This window comes from Pangasianodon hypophthalmus, chromosome 4 (assembly GCF_027358585.1).
Source record: "Pangasianodon hypophthalmus isolate fPanHyp1 chromosome 4, fPanHyp1.pri, whole genome shotgun sequence".
NCBI lineage: Eukaryota > Metazoa > Chordata > Actinopteri > Siluriformes > Pangasiidae > Pangasianodon > Pangasianodon hypophthalmus.
The window spans coordinates 30,403,821-30,425,361 of record NC_069713.1 but is presented as its reverse complement, the minus strand read 5'-3'; the positions used below and the strand labels follow the sequence as shown (position 1 = coordinate 30,425,361).

The 21,541-nt window shown below is 37.4% G+C and overlaps 1 protein-coding gene across 2 annotated transcripts; it reads left to right on the top strand.

Moving 5' to 3' along the window:
* Positions 1-8,890: 8,890 nt before the first annotated feature.
* Positions 8,891-20,851, top strand: pcolce2a (procollagen C-endopeptidase enhancer 2a). Of its 2 annotated transcripts, none has more exons than XM_034303445.2 (9): positions 8,891-9,130; positions 10,130-10,238; positions 11,102-11,357; positions 12,907-13,031; positions 14,790-14,926; positions 16,352-16,518; positions 17,680-17,763; positions 18,073-18,294; positions 20,050-20,851. In XM_034303445.2, the coding sequence occupies exons 1-9, from the start codon at positions 9,060-9,062 to the stop codon at positions 20,178-20,180; spliced, it is 1,302 nt and encodes a 433-aa protein (XP_034159336.1). In that variant the 5' UTR covers positions 8,891-9,059; the 3' UTR covers positions 20,181-20,851. The 2 variants fall into 2 exon arrangements, with proteins under 2 accessions (XP_034159336.1, XP_026792751.1); XM_026936950.3 differs by having other exon boundaries at positions 8,897-9,130; positions 18,127-18,294.
* Positions 20,852-21,541: the final 690 nt, after the last annotated feature.

The following is a 21,541-nucleotide window of genomic DNA, read 5'->3' as shown; positions in this document are numbered from 1 at the left end:
GACACATGGGCCATGCCTTTTTCAGTGGGATTGAATGTTACAGAAGCCACACCTCCTTCAAGGACTACAAGGCACAGAGACCACGCCTCCTTCAAGGACTAAAGGCACAGAGGCCACGCCTCCTCCATTGGAAATTACAGACCCAGAAGCTACACCTCTTTCAAGCAGCAAAATTGACAGAAAGGCCACACCTCCTTCACTGGAATTGAGTGCCACATAGGCCACGCCTCCTTTACTGGGACTGACAGGCACAGAAGCCACAATAGAAGGAACACATAGTGAAAAAACAAATTAATTTATTAATGTAATAAATTTGAAAAAGCTAAAAACACTTGCCTTTTTAAGTCCAATTTATGTCCACACATTTTCTTTCATTGTTTTGTAACTGGTCTGATGCATGCATTTTATTTCAGGCAATAATTTTTATTATTATTATTATTACTACTATATTATTCTTTTCGCTCATTTCATTTCCCTATCCTTCTTTTAAACTAATGCACCATGAGCTGTTATTTCTGGAAATAGGATGGTGTAAGGATAAAGTTTATTAGCCGCAGCTCAGCAGTTGTGTGACTGGAAGGTTGTGAGGATTCTGCCTCACTTGCATGTCTCTGCCAAATGAATAAATAAATATGTGTAATGGAATATCTCACCGTCTAATTCTCCTAACTCTTTTAAACCGATTCAGACTGCTTTTAAAGGACAACATGGAAAATAAAGTGTCGCTGCATTTCCACCCGAGTACAGACTTTCCGAGGTCAGTGTCAAGGCTCTCATGTTTCGCTGGCTTTTGTCATTTTCAGTGCCTTTTCTCGTGTTGAGAGACGAAATTGTGCCGATCTAGTGCTTTTTTTTAAGTTCTAAAACACTGATGTTCAGCTCCAGTCCCTGAATAGCCCCAACACTACACATTTTTTCATGCATCCCTGCAAAAATATACACCTGATTCATCTGGTTTTGGGCTCGGCGATCATCAGGTGTGCTTTCGCTGACAAACGGTACAACACAAAATGTGTCCTTTGAATATCAGGTTGTAGGCGTTGTCAGAGATGTCTGGTCATGATACTAGATGGGAGGCAAAAATCTAATATTTCTCAATAAATTCCTGACAGTAAAACTACTAAGTCTGAGCAATTTATTGGTCTCATTGGTGGTTTAATAAGAATCACGTTTTAAAGACACATAGACAGCTGCATTCATGATTTCTAATTTTTTGAGATCTGTGATGCTCTACTGGCTTCATGTTGTGTTTCCTCTGAACACCAAACATGCTAAACAGAAAAGTTGTGACTGTTTCATTCAAAAAAAAAAAAAAAAAAAAAAAAAAAACCCACTAAAGTAACAGCTCTGTTTAGTTTATTTACTATATCAACCCTAGATACTTTTTTATACTGTATATGTAAGTAATATATAAATATATTGTTGTGCAATTAGCTTTCTGACAGTCCTGGGATTCAACCTCACAATATTCCCATCACTGCCACAGAATATTAAAGGAATTAATGGGAAAAAACCACAAAATTTTCCACTTTTTTGACTTTGCAATTTTCTATCAATCAACCAAGCCACGTTTTGTGCTTGACGTAACTACTGACGGATGTCTGATTCACCGAAATCTTTATATTTTTTAGCTTTAAACGACATTCAAATACACATTTCTGCTATTAATCTGTATTTACAAATTCATCCATGTTATCATCTGCATTAATTAAACCTTTCTGGTACATTACTGCCTTCAAACATTGAGAGGCGGGGCATAGGGGGCGGGATTATACCAAACTGCTGTGAGGAAAAAAAACTTGATTCGGCTATCTAAGATGGCCGCCCCAGTGACATTGTTTAGCTACAGCAGGGGGCTTCATGTGGTGGATCCTGAAATGTATTTCGAGGAAAAAAAAGAAGAAAAAAAAAACCTAGCAGACTTGATCAGTGTATGAAAAAAATGCTTGTATTTTGGCGACATGGACCTTCGTAGCTTCTGCAGCAGATGCAGCCAATCACATGTATTTATGTAAATTATTTAGCTGAATGCAGCTTTAGAAAAGAAGGAGCTTTCAAACTTTCGAAGATTTTTTTTTTTTTTGCATTTAGCCACTTGGGTGTAATTTGTGAACTGATGACGTTTAAAAAAAAAAGTCAGTGCCAAAAGCAGTGTTTAAAGACAATTGGACAGAGAAGTATGTGTTTATTCGAAACAGTTCAGAACAGAGGTTTGATCTGTTCAGACGTTGTGACTCTAGTCATAAGCGGTAACGTGACGCACCAGTGCGAACCAAAACATAACCACTTCAAATTGATGTCTTGTTTATAGCCATAAACCATTCAGTCATGTTAGTCGCTTTGTAAGGAATCGTATGTAACTGAACCCTCACAAATTGTAGTACCCCTGAGCCACACACACACACACACACACACACACAATTTCATTTATGTTTCTAGATGACAGGAAGTCCCACTGTGTCCTAAACCACTTCAGTACGTCTCTAAAGAACTGGTTGTGGTTTGAGCCACAAACGGCAAGACGTCAAACCCGTCTCAGCTCATTGACTACATTTGTGGTGGTAAGAAGTGGAAAATTGTGTGAGTGTCCTTTTTTCCTCAAACCACATCTTTATCCTTAACCTGCGTTTTCACTGTCCGTGAAGTGATTTCATGCCCACTGATAGATATAGGATCTTTAGCATTTTAGTTGGCTCAATTCCACTATCATTCATTGGCCAGTATCGTTAATTTAAACGCACTCTGATTGCAAAAAGTAAGACTTTTTTCTCGCTTAGAACTGTACATTAGCCAACGACTTACTGTCAAAGCTAATAACTCTCCCTTGAAGCAATTTGTCTTGCGGGAGTAGAGAAAGAAATTTGCATTTCCATTGAGCAGTAAGTAATAAACATTGCATTGCGCATGGAGCTCTTTCACAGAAAGTAAGAGGCCCAGATAACAAAAGCAATTTTACATTTATATTACTCTTTTCCAGACTGTTCTATCCAAAGAGACTTTGAAGTAAGGCAGAAATTAATACACACTCGCACTGAGACGCCCAAAGCTAAATATAAAATCGAAGAGGGCTAAATTCTGATTTGAAAAAAGTATTTAAAAAAAAAAACACACAGAGCTGTCGAATTCTCAATTCTGATTGGTCAGAGGGTGGTTATTAATTTTCTATAACAGCAGTTCTGACTGTAGTTCTGGCTACAAGGCAAATCAGAGGGTTATATTAACATGCTCCTTTTAATATGTTACTGTTTCTATAGTAACAGCGAATTTGCATGGCGGACGCAACACATAATCTAAGGCTAGTACTAACTGTAAAAATGTTGTTATTTAACAAAGACATTTGTCTGTAAGGATGTGTTTGTTTAACATTGATGGAAGAAGTCAGTAATTTTCTCAGTAACATGACAAGATGCTTTCTAACTTCAAGATAAAATGAAATGGTATCAGTAACTAGCTTGTTTTATCTTCCATAGCATTAAATTGAACTATAAATGGCAAAAAAGTATACTGCGACATGGCACAAAAATATAACGTGACACCTCCAGGGATGGGGGTTCGATTCCCGGGTCCACCCTATATGCACGGAATTTGCATGTTCTCCTTGTGCTTCAGGGGTTTCCTATGGGTACTCTGGTTTCCTCCCCCAGTCCAAAGACATACATTGTAGGCTGATTGGCTTTTCCAAATTGTCCGTAGTCTGTGAATGGGTGTGTGTGTGTGTGCGATTGTGCCCTGTGAAGGGTTGGCATCCTATCCAAGGTGTCCCCTGTCTTGTGCCCCAAGTCCCCTGGGATCCCCTGTGACCCTTTGTAGGATAACCGGTACAGAGAATGGATGGATGGATGGATACACACACACACACACACACACACACACATTTATTCTGCTTTCAATGTTTGAGTGGTCATGGAATGACTGAACCTTCTGGTGTTTCTTGAAGATTGTGAGGGAATCTGCAGAGTGAATTCAAAAAGCATCAACTGAGAAAAAGACAATCTTTTGACCTTGACTCTATCCCTTTTCTTAAATTTACCACATTTTCCTAGACTGACTCGGGGAAAAGCTCAAGGCGGTTTATCACAAAGGAATCTTCCAACCAAGAAGGTTGTGCGGATAAATCCCAACACTTCCAAAGAAGACCCTTGAGCAAGGACCTTAACCTTCAACTCCTCAGCTCTAGGCATGGATTGCAAGCTGCTTTGGAAAACAGCGACTGCCAAAAGAATAAATATAGATGTAAAGCTTTAAATCAAATGGCACATTGAATCATGGTTCTCTCTCTGGGGGAGGTTGGAGGAGGATTTTTTTTTTCTTTTTTTCCTGCCTTGTGCAGAAAGCATCGCGGGAAAACGGGCGCCGTCTTAGCATGGACTGGAGTCAAAACATATATGGACATGTGATATGTGCAGACCCCCTCGCCTAAAAACAAACCATGCAATTGCCGTCATGATTTCCATGTGCAAATTTGAAACCTCACCCTCCGCCCAGAGGGGTGTTTGACAGCCCTGTCCATTTGCTCTTAATTGTTTATGTGTTTTAGGTGCTATATTCTGCCTGCTGTTCATTCTGAGGTGGTTGTCTGCATTCATATTTATTCATATATATATATATTTGGAAAAAATTTGCAAAATACAGATGCATTGCTTCATTTTTTTTGTAAATAGAGGAAGTCCACAGTGTGTAGGAGTCTTACTTCGTACCATATGCAGTGGACATTTATATATTGGAATACACCAATTATTCGAAAGTGGCTGTCTGACTTTGTGATGAGTGCATTACACAGTTGTGTAGGTGTAGAAGCCATTACTCTCTCCCCTTGAAACTTGGTAGACATTTGAGATTCAGCCTTGGGCATTCCGCGTTGGCTGGCAGACTTTCCAATAAGTGTGGAAGCCATTATTTCATACCCTGCGTATGCTATTTATGTAGGAAGTAAGGAGCCATTTGGGATTTAACCCTGTTTTATTCTGAATAGCCCTCATACGAGACTGAAATGTGTGCACTACTAGATACTGACATGCTGGGGAATGTTTTACAGGCTCTTTCCATGTATTTTGTCTTCCATTTATTCTAAGCCAAATATTCTCACAAATAGAGGTATCAAACTTGTCACATGAATGGTACCATCAATGGTACATCTTTTATGCATCTTTCATCTATAAAAATAATTTAAGGTTCATAATTAAGAGCACTGCTGTACCTTTAAGGCTTTACTCAAAGACTGTACCACTCCACCGACATGGAAGAGTACAGTTTAGTACCTTTATGTCTGAAAGGATACAGGAACTATGGAGTCATTTGGGAATCAATCTTGATTCACAATGATGTCGTGAAATGTTTTAGCTAAGTGTGACACGTTAGAGGACGTTTTAAGTGGTTTTTGCGCTTGTAATTTGCGGTTTGGATTCAGAAGGGACACATTCATAGTGGACACGGTGGGTTCAAAAGCCCACAGTTAGCACAAACATATTATGGAAATAGTAACTTACTAATATTAATTTACTAATAACTTTTAATAGGATAAGGGGTAGGAGATTTAGACAAGACTCCATTTATAAACTACAAAATAGCCACCTAGCAAAGCTGATCCGTTGCCTATATAATACTGACATGCACATGTTGATTTAAAGTTGTTAGTGGGACGTTCAATTAGCAAGAAATTAAATTGTCAAACAAAAACAGGTACCTAATTTCCTCTTTTGTGACTTTGTACGTTACGTATGATGTTGTGCAGAGAAAAACACTACCCTGGGTTTTATATTTTGAATGACCAAATCTCTTCACAGCACTATATGGCTTAGCAATAAATAAAAATGTATTAATATTATCTTATTTATAACTCTTAATACAGTAAGAACTGAAGCTGGTTGATGTTTTATGCAATGCTGAGATTACTACTTAGCTAGCTAGCTATCCAAACTGACAAGTTCCTGCTATTATACCGGCATACAAATGCTATTTATGTTGTAAGCAAGATTAGCAAAGCCACCAAAGAGAAACAGAAGAACTACCTATCTATCTATCTATCTATCTATCTATCTAAATACTGTTAAAAATGAAGATGGCAGATGTTTTGTATGAGAATAGCCAGCGCACATGCTAGTTATGTTGTTAGCAAGATTAGCAAAACAGAAAGAGAAGAACTCAAGCGCCTAATTTCAGTGTTTTTGACATTTTAAAAATACATCTATCTTTCTAAATATAGTAAAAATTAAAAATATCAAAGCTATGCGAAAGTGTAGATGCTACAGGCAAATGCTAGTTATGTTGTTAGCAAGATTAGTAAAACAGAACAGAAACAGAATGAAAAGTCCCAGTTTCAACATCTTTGACTTAAGTATATCTATCTATCTATCTATCTATCTATCATAAGAACCGAAGATGGCAGAATACCAGAGGAACTGGGATAAAAATTCTAGTCATGTTATTAGCACAGTTAGCGAGCGCGTCAAACAGAAATAGAAGAATTAAAGCTCTTAAGTGTCTATCTATCTATCTATCTGTCTATCTATCTATCTATCTATCAAAATATAGTAAGAACTGAAGATGGCTGAAGTATTATACAAGATTATCGGGCCAAAAAATGCTAGTTAGGTTGTTAGCAAGTGTAACAAAACCACCAAACAGAAGAATTAAAGCTCCTAATTTCAATGTTTTTTTTTTTTTTTCTTTTAAAGTACATCTTCCTACTTATATTAAAAACCAAAGATGGCAGAAGTTTTACGAGAGACTAACTGGCATATAAATGCTAGTTATATTATTACCAAGATTAGCAAAAGCATCAAACAGAAACAGAAGTATTGGAAGTCCTAGTCCTAGTTCAAATGCTAGTTACGTTGTTAGCTAGAGCAGAAAACAGAAAAGATGTTTAAAACTCCACGTTTTAGTGTTTTTGATTTATAAGCCTGACTAGTTAGGGGTTGTTTTAATTACTTAGCCCCATCAACATTGCTGTATTCTCCCTGCTTTCATTGTGAGGGACCCTACATAGTGCAATTACGCAGGAAGGAAATAAGGAGCCTTTTGGGAGTTGGGGGATTTCTGAATAGATGTCATGCGATGAGCCATGTTTCACACAACATACAGACCCACTGAAACGTGATCTTCTTTCGGATGTGTGTGCTTCTCAAGGCTGAATGGTTTCTATACTGACCACACCAGATACACTGAGATGTGATCCTCCCTCAAAAGCATGTGTTTCTCAAGGCCGACTTTGCACACAGCTGAAACATGATCTTCCCCTTAAAAATGTCATATGTGTGTGTTTTTTTGAAAAAGCAGACAGTTATACTCTGCCCTCTTGAAGAATGTGGCACCTTCAGCATCTTTAGCATGTCTGAGACATTCTTATTTACGTTTGAGTGACTTTCTGGGGCGTCTAGGGCCCGTGCATGAGATTTAATGAATGACGTGTCGCACACTCGGCTGCACCTCTTTCCATTAGCGCTGGTACTGACGCCCACAAAGGCCATGTCCCAAATGGATGATGTGCCCTGCTCTGTGCTGCCGGGGATTGCAAAAGACTGGGCTCCTAATATGGGGTGGTAAAATTCGTCCCCCCATCCAAGATGTGTTCGAAGGCAACCGCTAAGCTAACGACAACACGTTAGCAGGAAATAGAGTGAGCCTGAAAGCAATTTCCAGTCACTAGTGATGGGAAAACAGCATGAGCTGATGAAAGATATCCTGCTTCTACACATTTGGGCATCCAAACAGTAGGCGCCGAGTTTTATGGAGACCCTTTTTTAATGAATAGCCTATTATTAAAGTCACACCACGTGACATAACACTTTATAGTAGTGGTACTCATAGGACAGAGTGATTTCTGTGTTTGATGCAAATTTTAACCTCCTGGTAGATGCAACCACTGCTAAAATATCCTAGCAGCTGTCCCAGAAATGTTTTATTATGTCCCTATTTGTGCGTAAATATGTTTTGAAAATGCTAACTTTTTTACATTGTTTTCTGGTATTACCTTTTTTCTGAATTGTGATGGATGACAAAATGGACGACGGCTAAAATTGCGTTTCTGGAGACAGAATAATTGTATCATAATTTTTTTTCCTTTAAAGGTTGTCAATATTTTTGCTACACATGATTTTGAGAGAAAATGTAGTGAAGAAAAACATGTTTTTACAAAAGGCAAATAGTTCAGTCCCTTTTCATGAAAGGTGCCAATAATTTCAGTGTTTCTCTGAAGGGTCCAGTGCCTGTGAATTAGGTGTTGACAAATTCTTGTGCAATGCAGACATCTAGTGGTGATCCAGCTAACAAACTAACATAAACACACACACACACACACACACACTACTACTACTACTACTACTACTATTAATGATACTATCTATTAAAAGTGTCCATAGCAAAAGCAATAAAAGCAAAGATGTGTCTGCAAAATCTTTTTTTCCCCCTGGCACATAGTGAAAATTCCTTTTCTTTCTTCTTCTTTTCCCACTCAAATCCTGAAATTCCTAAATTCCTTTCCCTTCACTGGAACAAACGGCTCATTCATCCCCCTGCAGTCAGACTGGAAAAGATAAATAAATAAAACCCCAACAGACTGTGTCCCAAACCACTCCATAATGGACTTATAGTGCACAGTATACAGGGTAAAAGTCAGTACCTCACGCCCTATATAGTGCACCAGTTGGGCGCCATTTTGAATTTAGCCCTAAAGTAATATAAACAGCCATTTACTGTGTTTAAAAGCGACACAAATACAATTGAAGAATATTTATCTCATTTATCTTATTGTGTTAATTATTCTAATTAAAAATTCTAATTATAATTCTCCTGAAACAGTGAGAGAATTGATAACCCTGTGAACTACAGCCTAGCTAATTATACACCAGTGCATGCCTATAGAAATGCTAATGAGATAATTAGCATAACGAATGCATCCGGCTCAGAAGCTAATTATTGGTCGAATCCTAAACGGACATGTAGTGCGCTGAGAATGGGCCAGAAACCGTGGTGTGACAGAGGAGTATGAAGTGTGTGCAAGAAGGGAAATAGGGAGTGATTTGGGACGCGGCCAATGTCATGTTCACTCCGAGCTCGAGATGTGGACTGTAACGTGGAGTGTTTGGGTTCCGTTAGTTTTCGGCTCGGTGTTTGGTCAAAGACAGCAAAGGTAAGAATTTTATTTTGTGAAAAAGAGTTTGTTTAATAAACCGTGAACTTGTTTTGCTTGTATTTATTTTTTTGTAATAAAGTTAAACTTAGTTATAAGTCCATAATTTGCTGAGGCAAAGTCCAGTCAGTTTTTCCTTTTACACAGCTTTAGTTTGTTATTTATTTATACACATATTTTTATTTATTTATTTCACTAATAGTTTATAAAAAAAAACTGTAGTGTCAAATTAACTGTTCATTTTTAATTCCATTAAGTCAATTAATTACTAATAATTACTAATTAACATTGCTTCTTTATAGATATGAAAAGTAACAGTTGACTCTCCCACTGAAAATAATGGTTTAATGGTTTCCATTAAAAATTTCCCTAATGGTAATTAATGGAATAGTATTAGTTAATATCTAATCAACCATATTATCATGTCATATATTATAAATTTTTTTGTGTAACTTGAAAGAATAGTACAAATTACACATCTTAATATCATAGAATTCCATTCAGTGTATTGAATCTATAATCAAAAAACTTAATTATTGCTTTGAGACCACTCAGAAATGTTAGAAATCAATAAAACGCTTCTTAAAAAATGCGTTACGAGTCACCTGATTAACCTTTACTACACTGATTGTGATATCAATCCATATGGAAAATATAAAAACTACTACTACTAATAATAATAAGAATAATAAGATTGAGAAGAATAAGAAGAATGCTAACTTTTCCAAGCTGTCCCGAAACCATCAACTGTTCAGACTCTTCGGATATTCTTCATTTAAAGTTGTGCAAAACTGAAACACGTTAAGCTTTAGACATGCCTTTCACCTCACGTTTGCGATATTAGCCTTGTAGTCCCAAGGAAATCCGAAAGAGGCAAAGTTCTGTCTTGGCACTTCATTAAATAAACACTTTGATATTAACAATAATAATAATAATACTAATCCAGCATTGATTTTGGTGTTTAGTGTTTGACGTGTGTTTGACGTCTGTTTCTCGTAGGCCGATGTTTACGTGTGGTGGAAACATTACTGGAACGTCAGGCCTCATTGGGAGTCAGGGTTACCCCGGAGTTTACCCCCCTAACACCAAATGTGTGTGGAGAATCACGGTAAGCATCATGTAGTCTTAAATAGGCTAGCTTTAAATAGCTATCTAATGATCTAGACCAAAATAACACACACACCTATGCGATGTCGGCACATTGCAAAGACATCGCCACAACGTCGTTTTGGACCACTGTTAATTCATGTTCTTAATATTCTTCGTATTTTAATATTGAACGGAAGTTGCGTGAACAGGGCGGTAATGTGGCAGTTAAATAAATGATCACCAGGAGGGGGCGCTGTCGTTCCTCATTGATGGGTTTAAATCACGTCTTATTCTCAATCATGGCTGAAATTAGCATTCCCTAATTAGCAAAAGATACCGTTGCGACCCTGCTGAGATGTAAATTGTGCATGTTGTGCAGACGTGTGTGCGCAATAGCTAATAAAACAGTAGCTAACCACGTGTTAATGCTGAGAGTGATTTGTTATTAATCAGATTTGGTGATTTATAGTGACACGGTGTAGTGACGTGCATCGTACATACTTATTTTGCGTATGTTTTGCGCGTATTTCGTTTTTAAGAACGTACGAGAACTTTGTACGAGAACTTGAAACAAGGAAAGATACAAGCATGTGAAGTTTTAAATAAAAGACTGTAAGGTTAATACAGAAATACAAATACTACGAAAACACAGATGAGATGACTAGACTGGTAAAAAGTAATAAAGTGGGCGGGGCAAGCTAAGGCAATGATGTTACGATGATGTTAAGAAAAATCTAAGAAATTTCTGTTTAGCTTTGCTGTTTGTGTTTAGGATTGTAAATATTATATGTCAAAACACTGAAAGTCTAAAAGTAACGAAACTAGCCATAATTTTGCTCATATTACGTGACATGAATTTTATTTTCCATAAATCATCCTCAGGTGCCTCAGGGCAAAGTGGTGTCCCTCACCTTCCGTTCCCTCGACCTAGAGAGCGACGGACTTTGCCGCTACGACTACGTGGATGTGTACGACGGATTCGTTAACAGCCAGCGGCTCGGGCGCTTCTGTGGCACGGCACGGCCCGGAGCGCTGATCTCCAATCACAACAGGATGCAAGTAGTGATGGTTTCGGACGCCAACACGGCCGGGAGCGGCTTCCTGGCCGGATACGCCGCTGTTCGGCCCAATGCGAGGGGTAATAACAGCTACCACGTGGCACCAGGCTATGATATACGAATGTTAATGCTATGTTAATGATTCTGTAAGGACCTCAGGGCATGCTGTTATAGGAAAATAATCAGCGACAGGGCGGTGTGATGCGGCCTGACACAAAAAAAAAAAAACAAAGCGGAATTACTGTTACTAGCCTGAAATTGATTATTTTAGTCTTTTATTTCTTTTATAAAATAAGTTTGCCAACAATTACTGTTTTTTATTTATTAGGGCTGAATGATACGCTGATATAATATTGATATCATCAATATTACTTGTCACAATAAACTTTGCTGAGAGATCGTAGATATTGTGATGAAATATTTTATGAAATTTTAATCGATTTTAAAAATAATAAATGTAATTTTTTATTTTTTTTTAAATACAATTTTTTAATATAAAAAATAAACATAAAATTATTTTTGAAGACATTAAATCAAACATCAGGTTTTATCAGGGTGTGGAAATGTCTTTGTCTTTGATGATCGTGATTTGATACTTTTGTCATATCGCCCACCTGTACACATCGTACTTTTTATCCATTTATAGTTACGTTTAATGTTAAGGGACATCCATGGAACAAGCTATTATTTTTAATCACGTATGTTACAGCAGCAGTAATTCCCTCATAAGCCATTCTTTATTCTTTCTCTTTATAAGGAAAGGAGGTTTGTCACGTTACCAGGATACCACAGAGAAGCGTAAATGTCACAAAGTGCTGAAACCGGAGACTCCTTCTGTAAATCTCCTTAAAGAAAACTTTGCAATATCAACGATTATACATCTTTCTTTGTTAAATGACAACACGTTTGTAAATTATTATTCAAAATAGGCTTGAATTATGTACAGCATCCACCACGAAGTAGCTGATATGGAAAATTAATAACAGTATTTAACAGTAATTAATAACATATGGAAAATTAACACCTTCTGACCAATCAGAATCGAGAACTCGACAGCGCTGTGGTGCAGAAACGTATAAAACTGAGTTCTGACATTTTATTTTTTTTGACAAACTACTGAAAGCTCATTTAATAAATGATTAATAAATAAATGTGATGTTCATAATATTAGTTTTCCTAACCAAGCAATTCGGCGCTCTCAGCGCTGCTGTGTGGCCGCTGCAGTGTGTAATGTGTATATTATACTCCTTCGCTACTAGCAACTCATTCCTGGTTAAATATAGAAAGAGGCCCAGCTCGGCGCGCTCCGAGCTCATTTTGTGGAAAGCGAAGTATGATATTTCGGAAAGGCTGCTCATGCCCACGGCTGCTCTCTGTGTAGCGGAACATCTAATTTTCTCTGGCTGCTTCTCAGCGCCGGGCTGCGCAGCAGAGTGAAGCCTGTTGAATCATATTGACAATATGTATATGTGTTACAGAGATTTATACCACAGCGCCGCTGCATCCTCAGTTCGATTTTATGATGTCTTTAATTTGCTTTGATATTTTTACAGCACCGAAAAAGTCGCCAAGACTTAAGTGTGAAGTGTTTGTGTAACTCAGTGTTTGTGTTACTGCCGTCTGCGTCAGGGGAGCGGTATTGCGGCGGCCTCTTGGACAAACCCTCGGGAACCTTCATGACCCCTAACTGGCCGGAGAGAGATTATCCTCCAGGTGTGACATGCTCATGGCATATTATAGCACCTAAGCACCAGGTGAGTGGAACGTTTCTGTTTATCAGCGTACCTGGAGCTAATCGAGCTTAGGTGTGGGCGATATGACAGAAATATCATATCATATCACGATGAGATCATTTCTACGATACATGATACATATCACAATGTACAGGTTTGATGACAAACTGCCAGCAATCCAGTAGTGCTGCATTACAAAATGGCTATGAATAATAACACATTTATTTATTATTAATGTCATATGTAGTATAGAATAAAAATATGAATTTTATTTTTATTGTTAAAAAAATAAGAATTTTTAATTTTTAGAATTTAATTTTTACTTTTATGGATTTTAAATTTTAAGGATTTTTTTTTTTGTAACTTTAAGGATAAATTGCAAAATTTCTACTTCTTTAAATCAGGCGATATGACAAAAAATATCACATTATGATTCTCACCCTGATAAAATCTGACATTTGATTTAATTTCTTTAAGAAATATTATTTTCTATATTTAAAAAAATTGTTATTGAAAATACAAAAATATTTAACACTAAAAAAGGAAAAAAGCTGTAAGATTTTTTTAACATTTATTATTTAAAAAAAAATTAATTTCATAAAAAGATATCACAATATCCAAGATATCTCAAAAAAGCGTGTTGATATAATTTATGATATTCGCTATTATATCATCATATCGCCCAGTCCTACCTGATGATGATAATAATAAAATTAATATATGCTGCTTGTTATGGAAGGAATAAAACACTTAGGTGTGTGCTGTTAAAGGAAAAATAATCAACGACAGAGTGGTGTGATGTAGCAGCGTTACTGATAGCACTCCGAAGCTGATTATTTTCCTACAGCAGCACGACTTGACGTGTTTTATTCCTTTTATACTAAAGCAATTTGCAAACGCTACACAAAAAAGTGGATTTTAAAACACAATGTTAATATGCGTTCAAATTGGGGGTGTGAATCGATTCGATTCACGATTCACTGATTTTCGATCTGATTCAGAAGTGATTTTTGGAAGATTCAGAACGATTCGATTCACTTGACAAGGATTCGATTTGGCAATTCAATTCAAGAACTTTTTAAAATGTATTATTCACAGTATTTATCTTCAAATGTATCTCGAGTGAGAAAAAGAACGACAAACTACTTTAAACTGTTACACAAAAATGCTTTTATTACAGGAAAAGTAAACGTTGCCTAAATTTCCTGAACATATAGGCAAGCAGGAATACAAAGTGCAGTTAAAACAACTGTCAGGAATTCACAAAAGGTGACGTGGATTAGACTTTTCCATATCCGAGCTTGAACTAGCAACTGCCGCATTTGCTTCTCCAGATATCTCTGTCTTAATACCACGGCGCCTGCGCAAATGGTTGCTGAGATTCGTCGTGTTCCTGAAGTACTTCAACTCGAATTTACAGTGTCTGCAAACTGCGACTGACTTCTGTCTCTTTTGTGAAAACCAAAGTGTTCCCAAACTTTTGATTTCATATTAGCTGGTGCTTTGCAGATTTCGGGCTCTCCGTTAGCATCCGCGGTAGCACGCCAGTTGCGCAACTCTCTCACTCGCCGCTTTAAAATCAAACTTCAGGATCGATGCTTATGGATCGGCAGGATTAGTAATTCGATGCGTCGAGAAAACGAGTGAAGCGTAACGCCCCTAGTTCAAACAGTTCTTGACTTTTACAGTGAGTCTAATTATTAGTGTTCGCTGTGTTAAAAGTTTTTTTTTTTAGAGTATTAAAGTTTGAATCCTGATCATTTCTTGTTGTCGTGTCAGATAATAGAACTGAAGTTCGAGAAGTTCGACGTGGAGAGGGATAACTACTGCCGCTACGATCACATGGTCGTTTACAACGGCGCGGAAATGAGCGAGGCGACCAGGATCGGGAAGTTCTGCGGCGACAGCCCTCCTGCGTAAGAGCCTCATCTCTGCTGTTCTAGTGCTGTGGTCAGTTTCCCAGACTCTCCATATTACTCCGTAATCATCTCCTTTCATTAACACTCATGTTCCGTTAGCATCCCGGCGTAAAACTAGCCTTTAGTACAAATCTTTATACCACAGCGCTACTGAATCCTCGATCTTGATTGGTCAGAAGGTCGATTCATTGTCTATAGTGCAGTTGTGAATCACAGGTTTATATTAGCGTGCTCATTCTAACCCGTTATCGTTTCTATAGTAACAGCTCATTCACAGGGGCTTGTATGATGTAATCTATTATTTAGCATTTATGGAATGAGTCTCCAGTGTCAGTGCTTTTTATGAGTGTAATAGCAGTTTTCCACCATGGGAAAGTCTTCAGAGGAGTTTGTGCTTTCTAATATGACAAAATGCATGTTTTTTTTTTTTTTTGTCATATTAACTTAGAGAGAGAAAAAAGAGAAGCTGGTGAGGGAACGACTGTTTATCACTGCTATAGCGTAAGGGATAACATGTTTCACAGGTATTAAATGTAACTCTAAAGGGATAAAAAGCATGACATGTCACCCGTTAGTAAATCAAAAAACCGTAATTCGCAGATTGCTGTGGTATAAGAGGAATAAAACACTTCAGGATGCACTGTTAGAGGAAAATAATCAACTTTGGAGTTGTAACAGTAACTCTGCTTCACGTCAGGCCGCATCACACCACCTCGCCGTTGATTATTTTCCTATAACAGCACGTCTCAATGTGATTTATTCTTTATGTAGCATGGTTTGCTCATGGTCTCTATCTTGTATAAGAGTTCTGGATATTTTAGTTGTCTGTTTTGTTTTTTTTCTCTCAAATTTATTTACAGTTTTTATATTCTCTGCTATTGTCATTAACTTGGCTAGTTTATCAGCAAGCATGTTAGTGAGCAAGCGAGCTAACTAGCGATGCTGCTAATTCATTCCAATTATTATTATCATTGCCGTCAAATTCAATAGTTTGAAAAATTTAGTATTAAATTGCATTTAACTGTCAATAAGCCATAGAACTTATTAGCATAGAGAAAACTGGGTGTTGTTTTTCCTCAACGTTTTCTCAAAAACAGAAAATTATTTTTAATTTTTATAGAGTTGCAGTAGTATAAAGATTTTTTTCAACTTCATGTGAAGTTCAGGTCATTTGAGAGTAAAGGGTTAAAATAGGATTGTAGTCTGTGTTACTTTTCCTTCATGTCGTAATCATGTCCCTTCTGTGCAAACACACACCACCATGCAGACCCTTAAGCACAGGAATGTATTTTTAAGGGTTTTTTTTTTTTAAAGAATGAAATAAAATGATTGTAATGCTTACAGAGTCATCATCATCCATCAGTGAATGATATTCGATCAGTATTTTTCAGTATGTTATTGTGATGTCGTGTCCGTGTTCAGGCCGATCTACTCTGACGGCAGTCACCTCTTCATCCAGTTCATCTCTGATCTGAGCCTCACCGCCGACGGCTTCATCTGCCATTACACGTTCAAGCCGAAGAACTCCACCATCACAGGCTCCCCCGTTCCCGTTACTGCAGCCGCTCCCACCACTGCAGGGCCCATAGGTCTGTCCTGTTCCCCTCTCCCTCTAACGTTACTGCACAGGGTCAAGACTACGATAGATCGGTCAGAAATGTCACTCAGTTAATGAAATAATCAATTGGAAAGGTTAATAATAATAGAAACTTTTATAGTGCAGTATTTATACCACAGTGCTGTTAAATGCTCGATTCTCATTGGTCAGAAGGTGTTGATTAATATTTTATAACAGCAGCTTTGCATGAACCAGATTTCCAACCATGTGTAACCTTTTATCACTATTTATGATATTGTGCCATGGTGTATTTTAAAATCTCTCCATTTTGCTGAACAGAATTATGGCATTGCCTTTAAACCTGGTCAAAATAAGGCAAAGGCAGTGTTTCTGACTTAATATGGACAAGGAATAAAACACTCGGGGGTGCGCAGTTACAGGAAAATGATCAACGACAGGGTGGTGCTGTGAAGCGGAGTCAGTGTTGCCACTCCAGTAGGTCCCAGAGTGTTTTATTCCTTTTATACCACAACAATATTCTGACAATTATCATTTTTATTTATTAAAGAGCGTCTTATACTTTTTTTTAATCCATTTATAGTTACATTTAACGTTGTGGAACATCTGCGAAACAGTCGTCGAAACAGTTCTTGAAGACAAAAGACAAAAAACAAAAAACGCAGCTTGTCATGTTACCAAGAAACCACAACGCACTGACACTGGAGACTCCTTCCATAAAAGATAACCATAATAATAAACTTCTCGTAGTAGAAATTTCACCATATCAACAATTACACTTTCTTTTATATATTATTAACTATATTAAATGTATTAATATATTATATGATTACAAACATATATATATATATATATATATATATATATATATATATATATATATATATATATATATATATATATTTTTAAATTAGGTCCCTGTGTAAGTTGTTTAGCTGATGTCATAGAAAAAGAATCAACACCTTCTGACCAATCAGAGTCGAGAATTCGACATGGCGTAATCCGAGTGGTATGTTGATTTGTGCATATGGAATTTACTAGCTTGGTCAAACAGGATAATTATTTATGCCGCATGCTATACACGTGCATCCTCAGGCTTTTATAACCCAGGGTTGTGAAATTGCCCTGCTGTTTCCTTCACTGTGGCGATAATGATTTCTTCTCCCCCCCACAGCACTGGCGTACTCTGAAGCTCTCTGCAAGCAGAAGTGCAAGAGGAGCGGAACGATCGAAAATCATTACTGCTTAAGCAACTTCGGTAAAAAAAAAAAAAAAAAATGTCAAAAGTGTCAAATATGTTGAGTTAACTTATTCAGAATTATTTCTTTATTTTTCTAACTATCCTGTTCACACACATAGCATTTGATTTAAAAACAAAAAATCATTCAATGTGTTCATATCTCTAGTCCTCTCAGACCAAAGAGAAGCCTCGCTGAGGAATGCTGTCATTACTGCTAGCATAATGTACATAAATGATGGAGATCTTGTGTAATTCACATTTTCTTTCACAGTGTGTGTTTTATTACATAACCCCACGTCCTTCACAATAACAGCACATTTCTCTCAGTACAACACAATACTGTGGAGGATGAGTTGATATCCCGGTGTCGTCTCGTCACAGTGCTGACGGGAACACTCGTCTCGGCTGCCATGAGGGAACAGAGCGTGCTCGCCACCTTCTCCATCACCAACGTGTACAAGGAAGGGAACCTGTCCATCCAGCAGGCCGGAAAGAGCATGAGCACGAAAGTCACGATCCTGTGTAAGAAATGCCCTTTAGTCAGGAGAGGTGAGTGGATTGCGAGACTGCCGTTACTAGCCGAGACACGTTTGCGTCTTGCACTGGAGATACAAGGTTAACTACAACTGTGGACAAATCAGAAATTAATTAGCCAGTAAAAGCTCCAGTGCGCTGCCCAGTCCTGGTTTTGCTTAGTCCTTGAACAAACTTCTTTACAACACCAACTAAATTTGATTTGATGAGCACTTTTAACTTCTCAACTTTGCGTTTGAACTGGATTGTGCCCCAGTTGCCTCAGATTACAGCAGATGAACAGCTCACGTTGTAAAACTTTCTTTATTTATCATGTAGCAGAGCCGGGAACAACGGAGCCTCTCGAATGACAAGTTCCCTCATTATCTCCAAAACTCATAAATACTCAGACGAGAACTCTCTGTTTCTGTTCCTGTAAAGAAAACCTGGCAGCTCGTCAGTCAACAAAATTGGTTAAATTATAGAGGAGAATATGGCAAGACAACCCCGGCAGGAAAGATTGTCTGTTTACATAAGGCCCAAATGATGCAATGACGTGCAACGAACATACAGCTAGCCTGTGCAGGCTTATAATGTGTCGCTGAGATAGTCGCGTTGGTGATTTAGCGACAGTTGCCTAGCAACCACTCGGATATGACATGCAAATGAGCCTATTCTGGTTCTCTATCAGACCTGCGAGTTTAATTATTCAATATTTTGTGCCGATAATTTTAAACGTCCTCGAATAAATCCTATTTGTGCAAATGCACACCGAACAGTGTCCATAACACACTGATTAAAGATGACACCTCTGACTCTTCCTTCTTCCCTCTTACAGTAGGCAAGAAGGTGTCGTTTTTATCCGTTAAAATAATCTTTGTAGAATAATAAACTGTATATTTTGGGAATGTCCACCAAATATGAGTTAGAGTGATGCCATAGAGGAACCATTTTAATTCCTTAAAGGGATTCTTTTGTTCCATAATTATTTAGCCACTTTTTTTTCCTTCCACAATAAACAGAACAATTATTTTTTTTAAACCTGTCAAAATATTTAATACAATCAAAACTGTTTTTTTGTTCATTACTAACACTGGCCAAGTTAACTATCTATCTTTAGTTACCGTAATGCTCACTGGCTCATGAATAACATTAAACATTCTTCTTCGTTTTTTTTTTTTTTTTTTACTCCCATCCAAGTTCTGCAGGAATATTTTAGTGTGCATGCCTCCGTCCCTGCTAAAGGAATATTTTAAGCATCATTTTGCCATTTGTGGCATCAGGCTGTATAACCTAAAGCCCAGTCTGTGTTTTTGGTGTGTTTGTTTTAGCCAGCAGTAATAACGCTGCACTGAAATGCCTTCACTTCGCTTTATTTAGCTTAGCAAATGTGGTGAATAGAAAAGTCTAGAAGTCAAGCAGAATCGTTTTGCTTGGAGAAAAAAATGCTCTAAAGCTGCCAAACTGGAATTTGCTCTGAGAGCAGAATTGAAAACAGCAGCAGGACTTTATTTCAGCTGTTGTCTGTAGAATTAGAAATTAGTCTGTAGAAAAAAAAAAAAAAAAAACAGAAAATCTGATGATTTATTTCTCTACTGTTCTGTTTGTTTGTTTCTGTTTGTCTCTCTACTGCTCTTTGCTATAGAAGCATAATCTCATTATTAGCTATGCAAATGTATTTATTGAATTTAGATCATATATATATTAGTGCCTTTTCAGGCTGATATGTTTCTATACTTTACCACCAAATATAAGTGTTATTGCATTTCCTTTGTGTTTTTCTGTCTCAAGGTCTGAACTACATCGTCATGGGTCACGTCGACGAGCAGGGACAAGGCATCGTTTCGCCGCAGAACTTCGTAATGCCCTTCAAGACTAAGAAGCAGAAGGACCTGGCTGTGTTGAATAATGTCCGCTGCTGATGGTAGGCGGTGGCCATGTTGGATCTGTAGACTCATCAGATCATCCTCTGGATCTGTACACACCAGATTGGGAGTCATTGCAAGAGCATATTTTTCAGACCATAAGTCTGCTTCGAGAGGTAATCAGTATGTATGTTGATTCGTTGTATATATCACATTAATATATATATATAGAATCATTCATTTCATTTGTAGAACCTCTCAAATGACACTTCTGAGCTCTAATAACTTTCCCACACTATCAAATTGCCATATTACAATTATACAATATTGTAATGTACTTATAACATAAATGTTGCTTTGACATATAAAATGTGTCTTGTAGTCTGGAAAATATGACACGCATGCTCATTAATTTTTGACATTTTTATTCATAGAATCATCAGTACAGCAGTACTGTAATTTATTCATGAACAACATAACATTAAAAATGTACATTTAGTCTTTTTTTTGAGCATTAGTACATTCATTCTGTGTATGAAGAGAATCATTTAAATGTTTCTGCGAAGTCTGTGAATTTTTATTTGTACAAGCCGGCAGTTGTATCTGAGGATCTCCGAAGGTTTTATGCCAATGACCAGAAGGAAACTGCTAAATGCTTAAATTGTATCCTGGCCCATTTGGATAAAAGCATCTGACTAAATAAATAAATGCAAATGTTATGGACCAAACTCAGTAGTGGAAAATTGCCTCTTGTGGCAAAGATCAATATTTACATGAACGATTGCTTTTTCCCCAAAGAAAGAACTATTACAGAGCAGGAGGGAGAAATAAAAAAAAGGTCCCAAAAGCCTCCAGAATAATTATACTGTGTTGTATTTAGTTGAATCAGGCGTGTAAGTAGGCGTGCTTATCTTGGCTCCAAAGATATTGAATATCGGAAACAAAGTGTACGGTCCATTTCTCACAGGATTTCCAAAAGCTTCCAAGTATACAGAAGTGCAGCATATGGCATCTTTCCCTCCTCTGCATGTCTAGATTTTGCTGTTTTGCAAAAGCTTTTGTATTCAGTCCTCCACTCTGAGGTATCTGGGCCAAATTAATAATCAAAATAGTAACAAAAGTCAGCGCTTGGTCCCATTTGCCTTTATTCAGTGCCGGGAGTAAACCCACTAACAGCGTATCATTATCTCATAATCCTGATGTCTGGAGTTGATCAGGCGACACTGCAGGTACGTAAGCTACAATGTGAAGTTTTGTTCATTTTTTTACGATTTTAATTAATTATGGGTAATAATTTCTACCACTGTAACAAAATTTGGAAAATTGGACCCCACTTTGAGAACCGCTGCATTAAACAAAGACAAAGTAGTGTGTGACAGCTTACTGAAGAACTGGATGTGGTAGATATTTACAGAAAA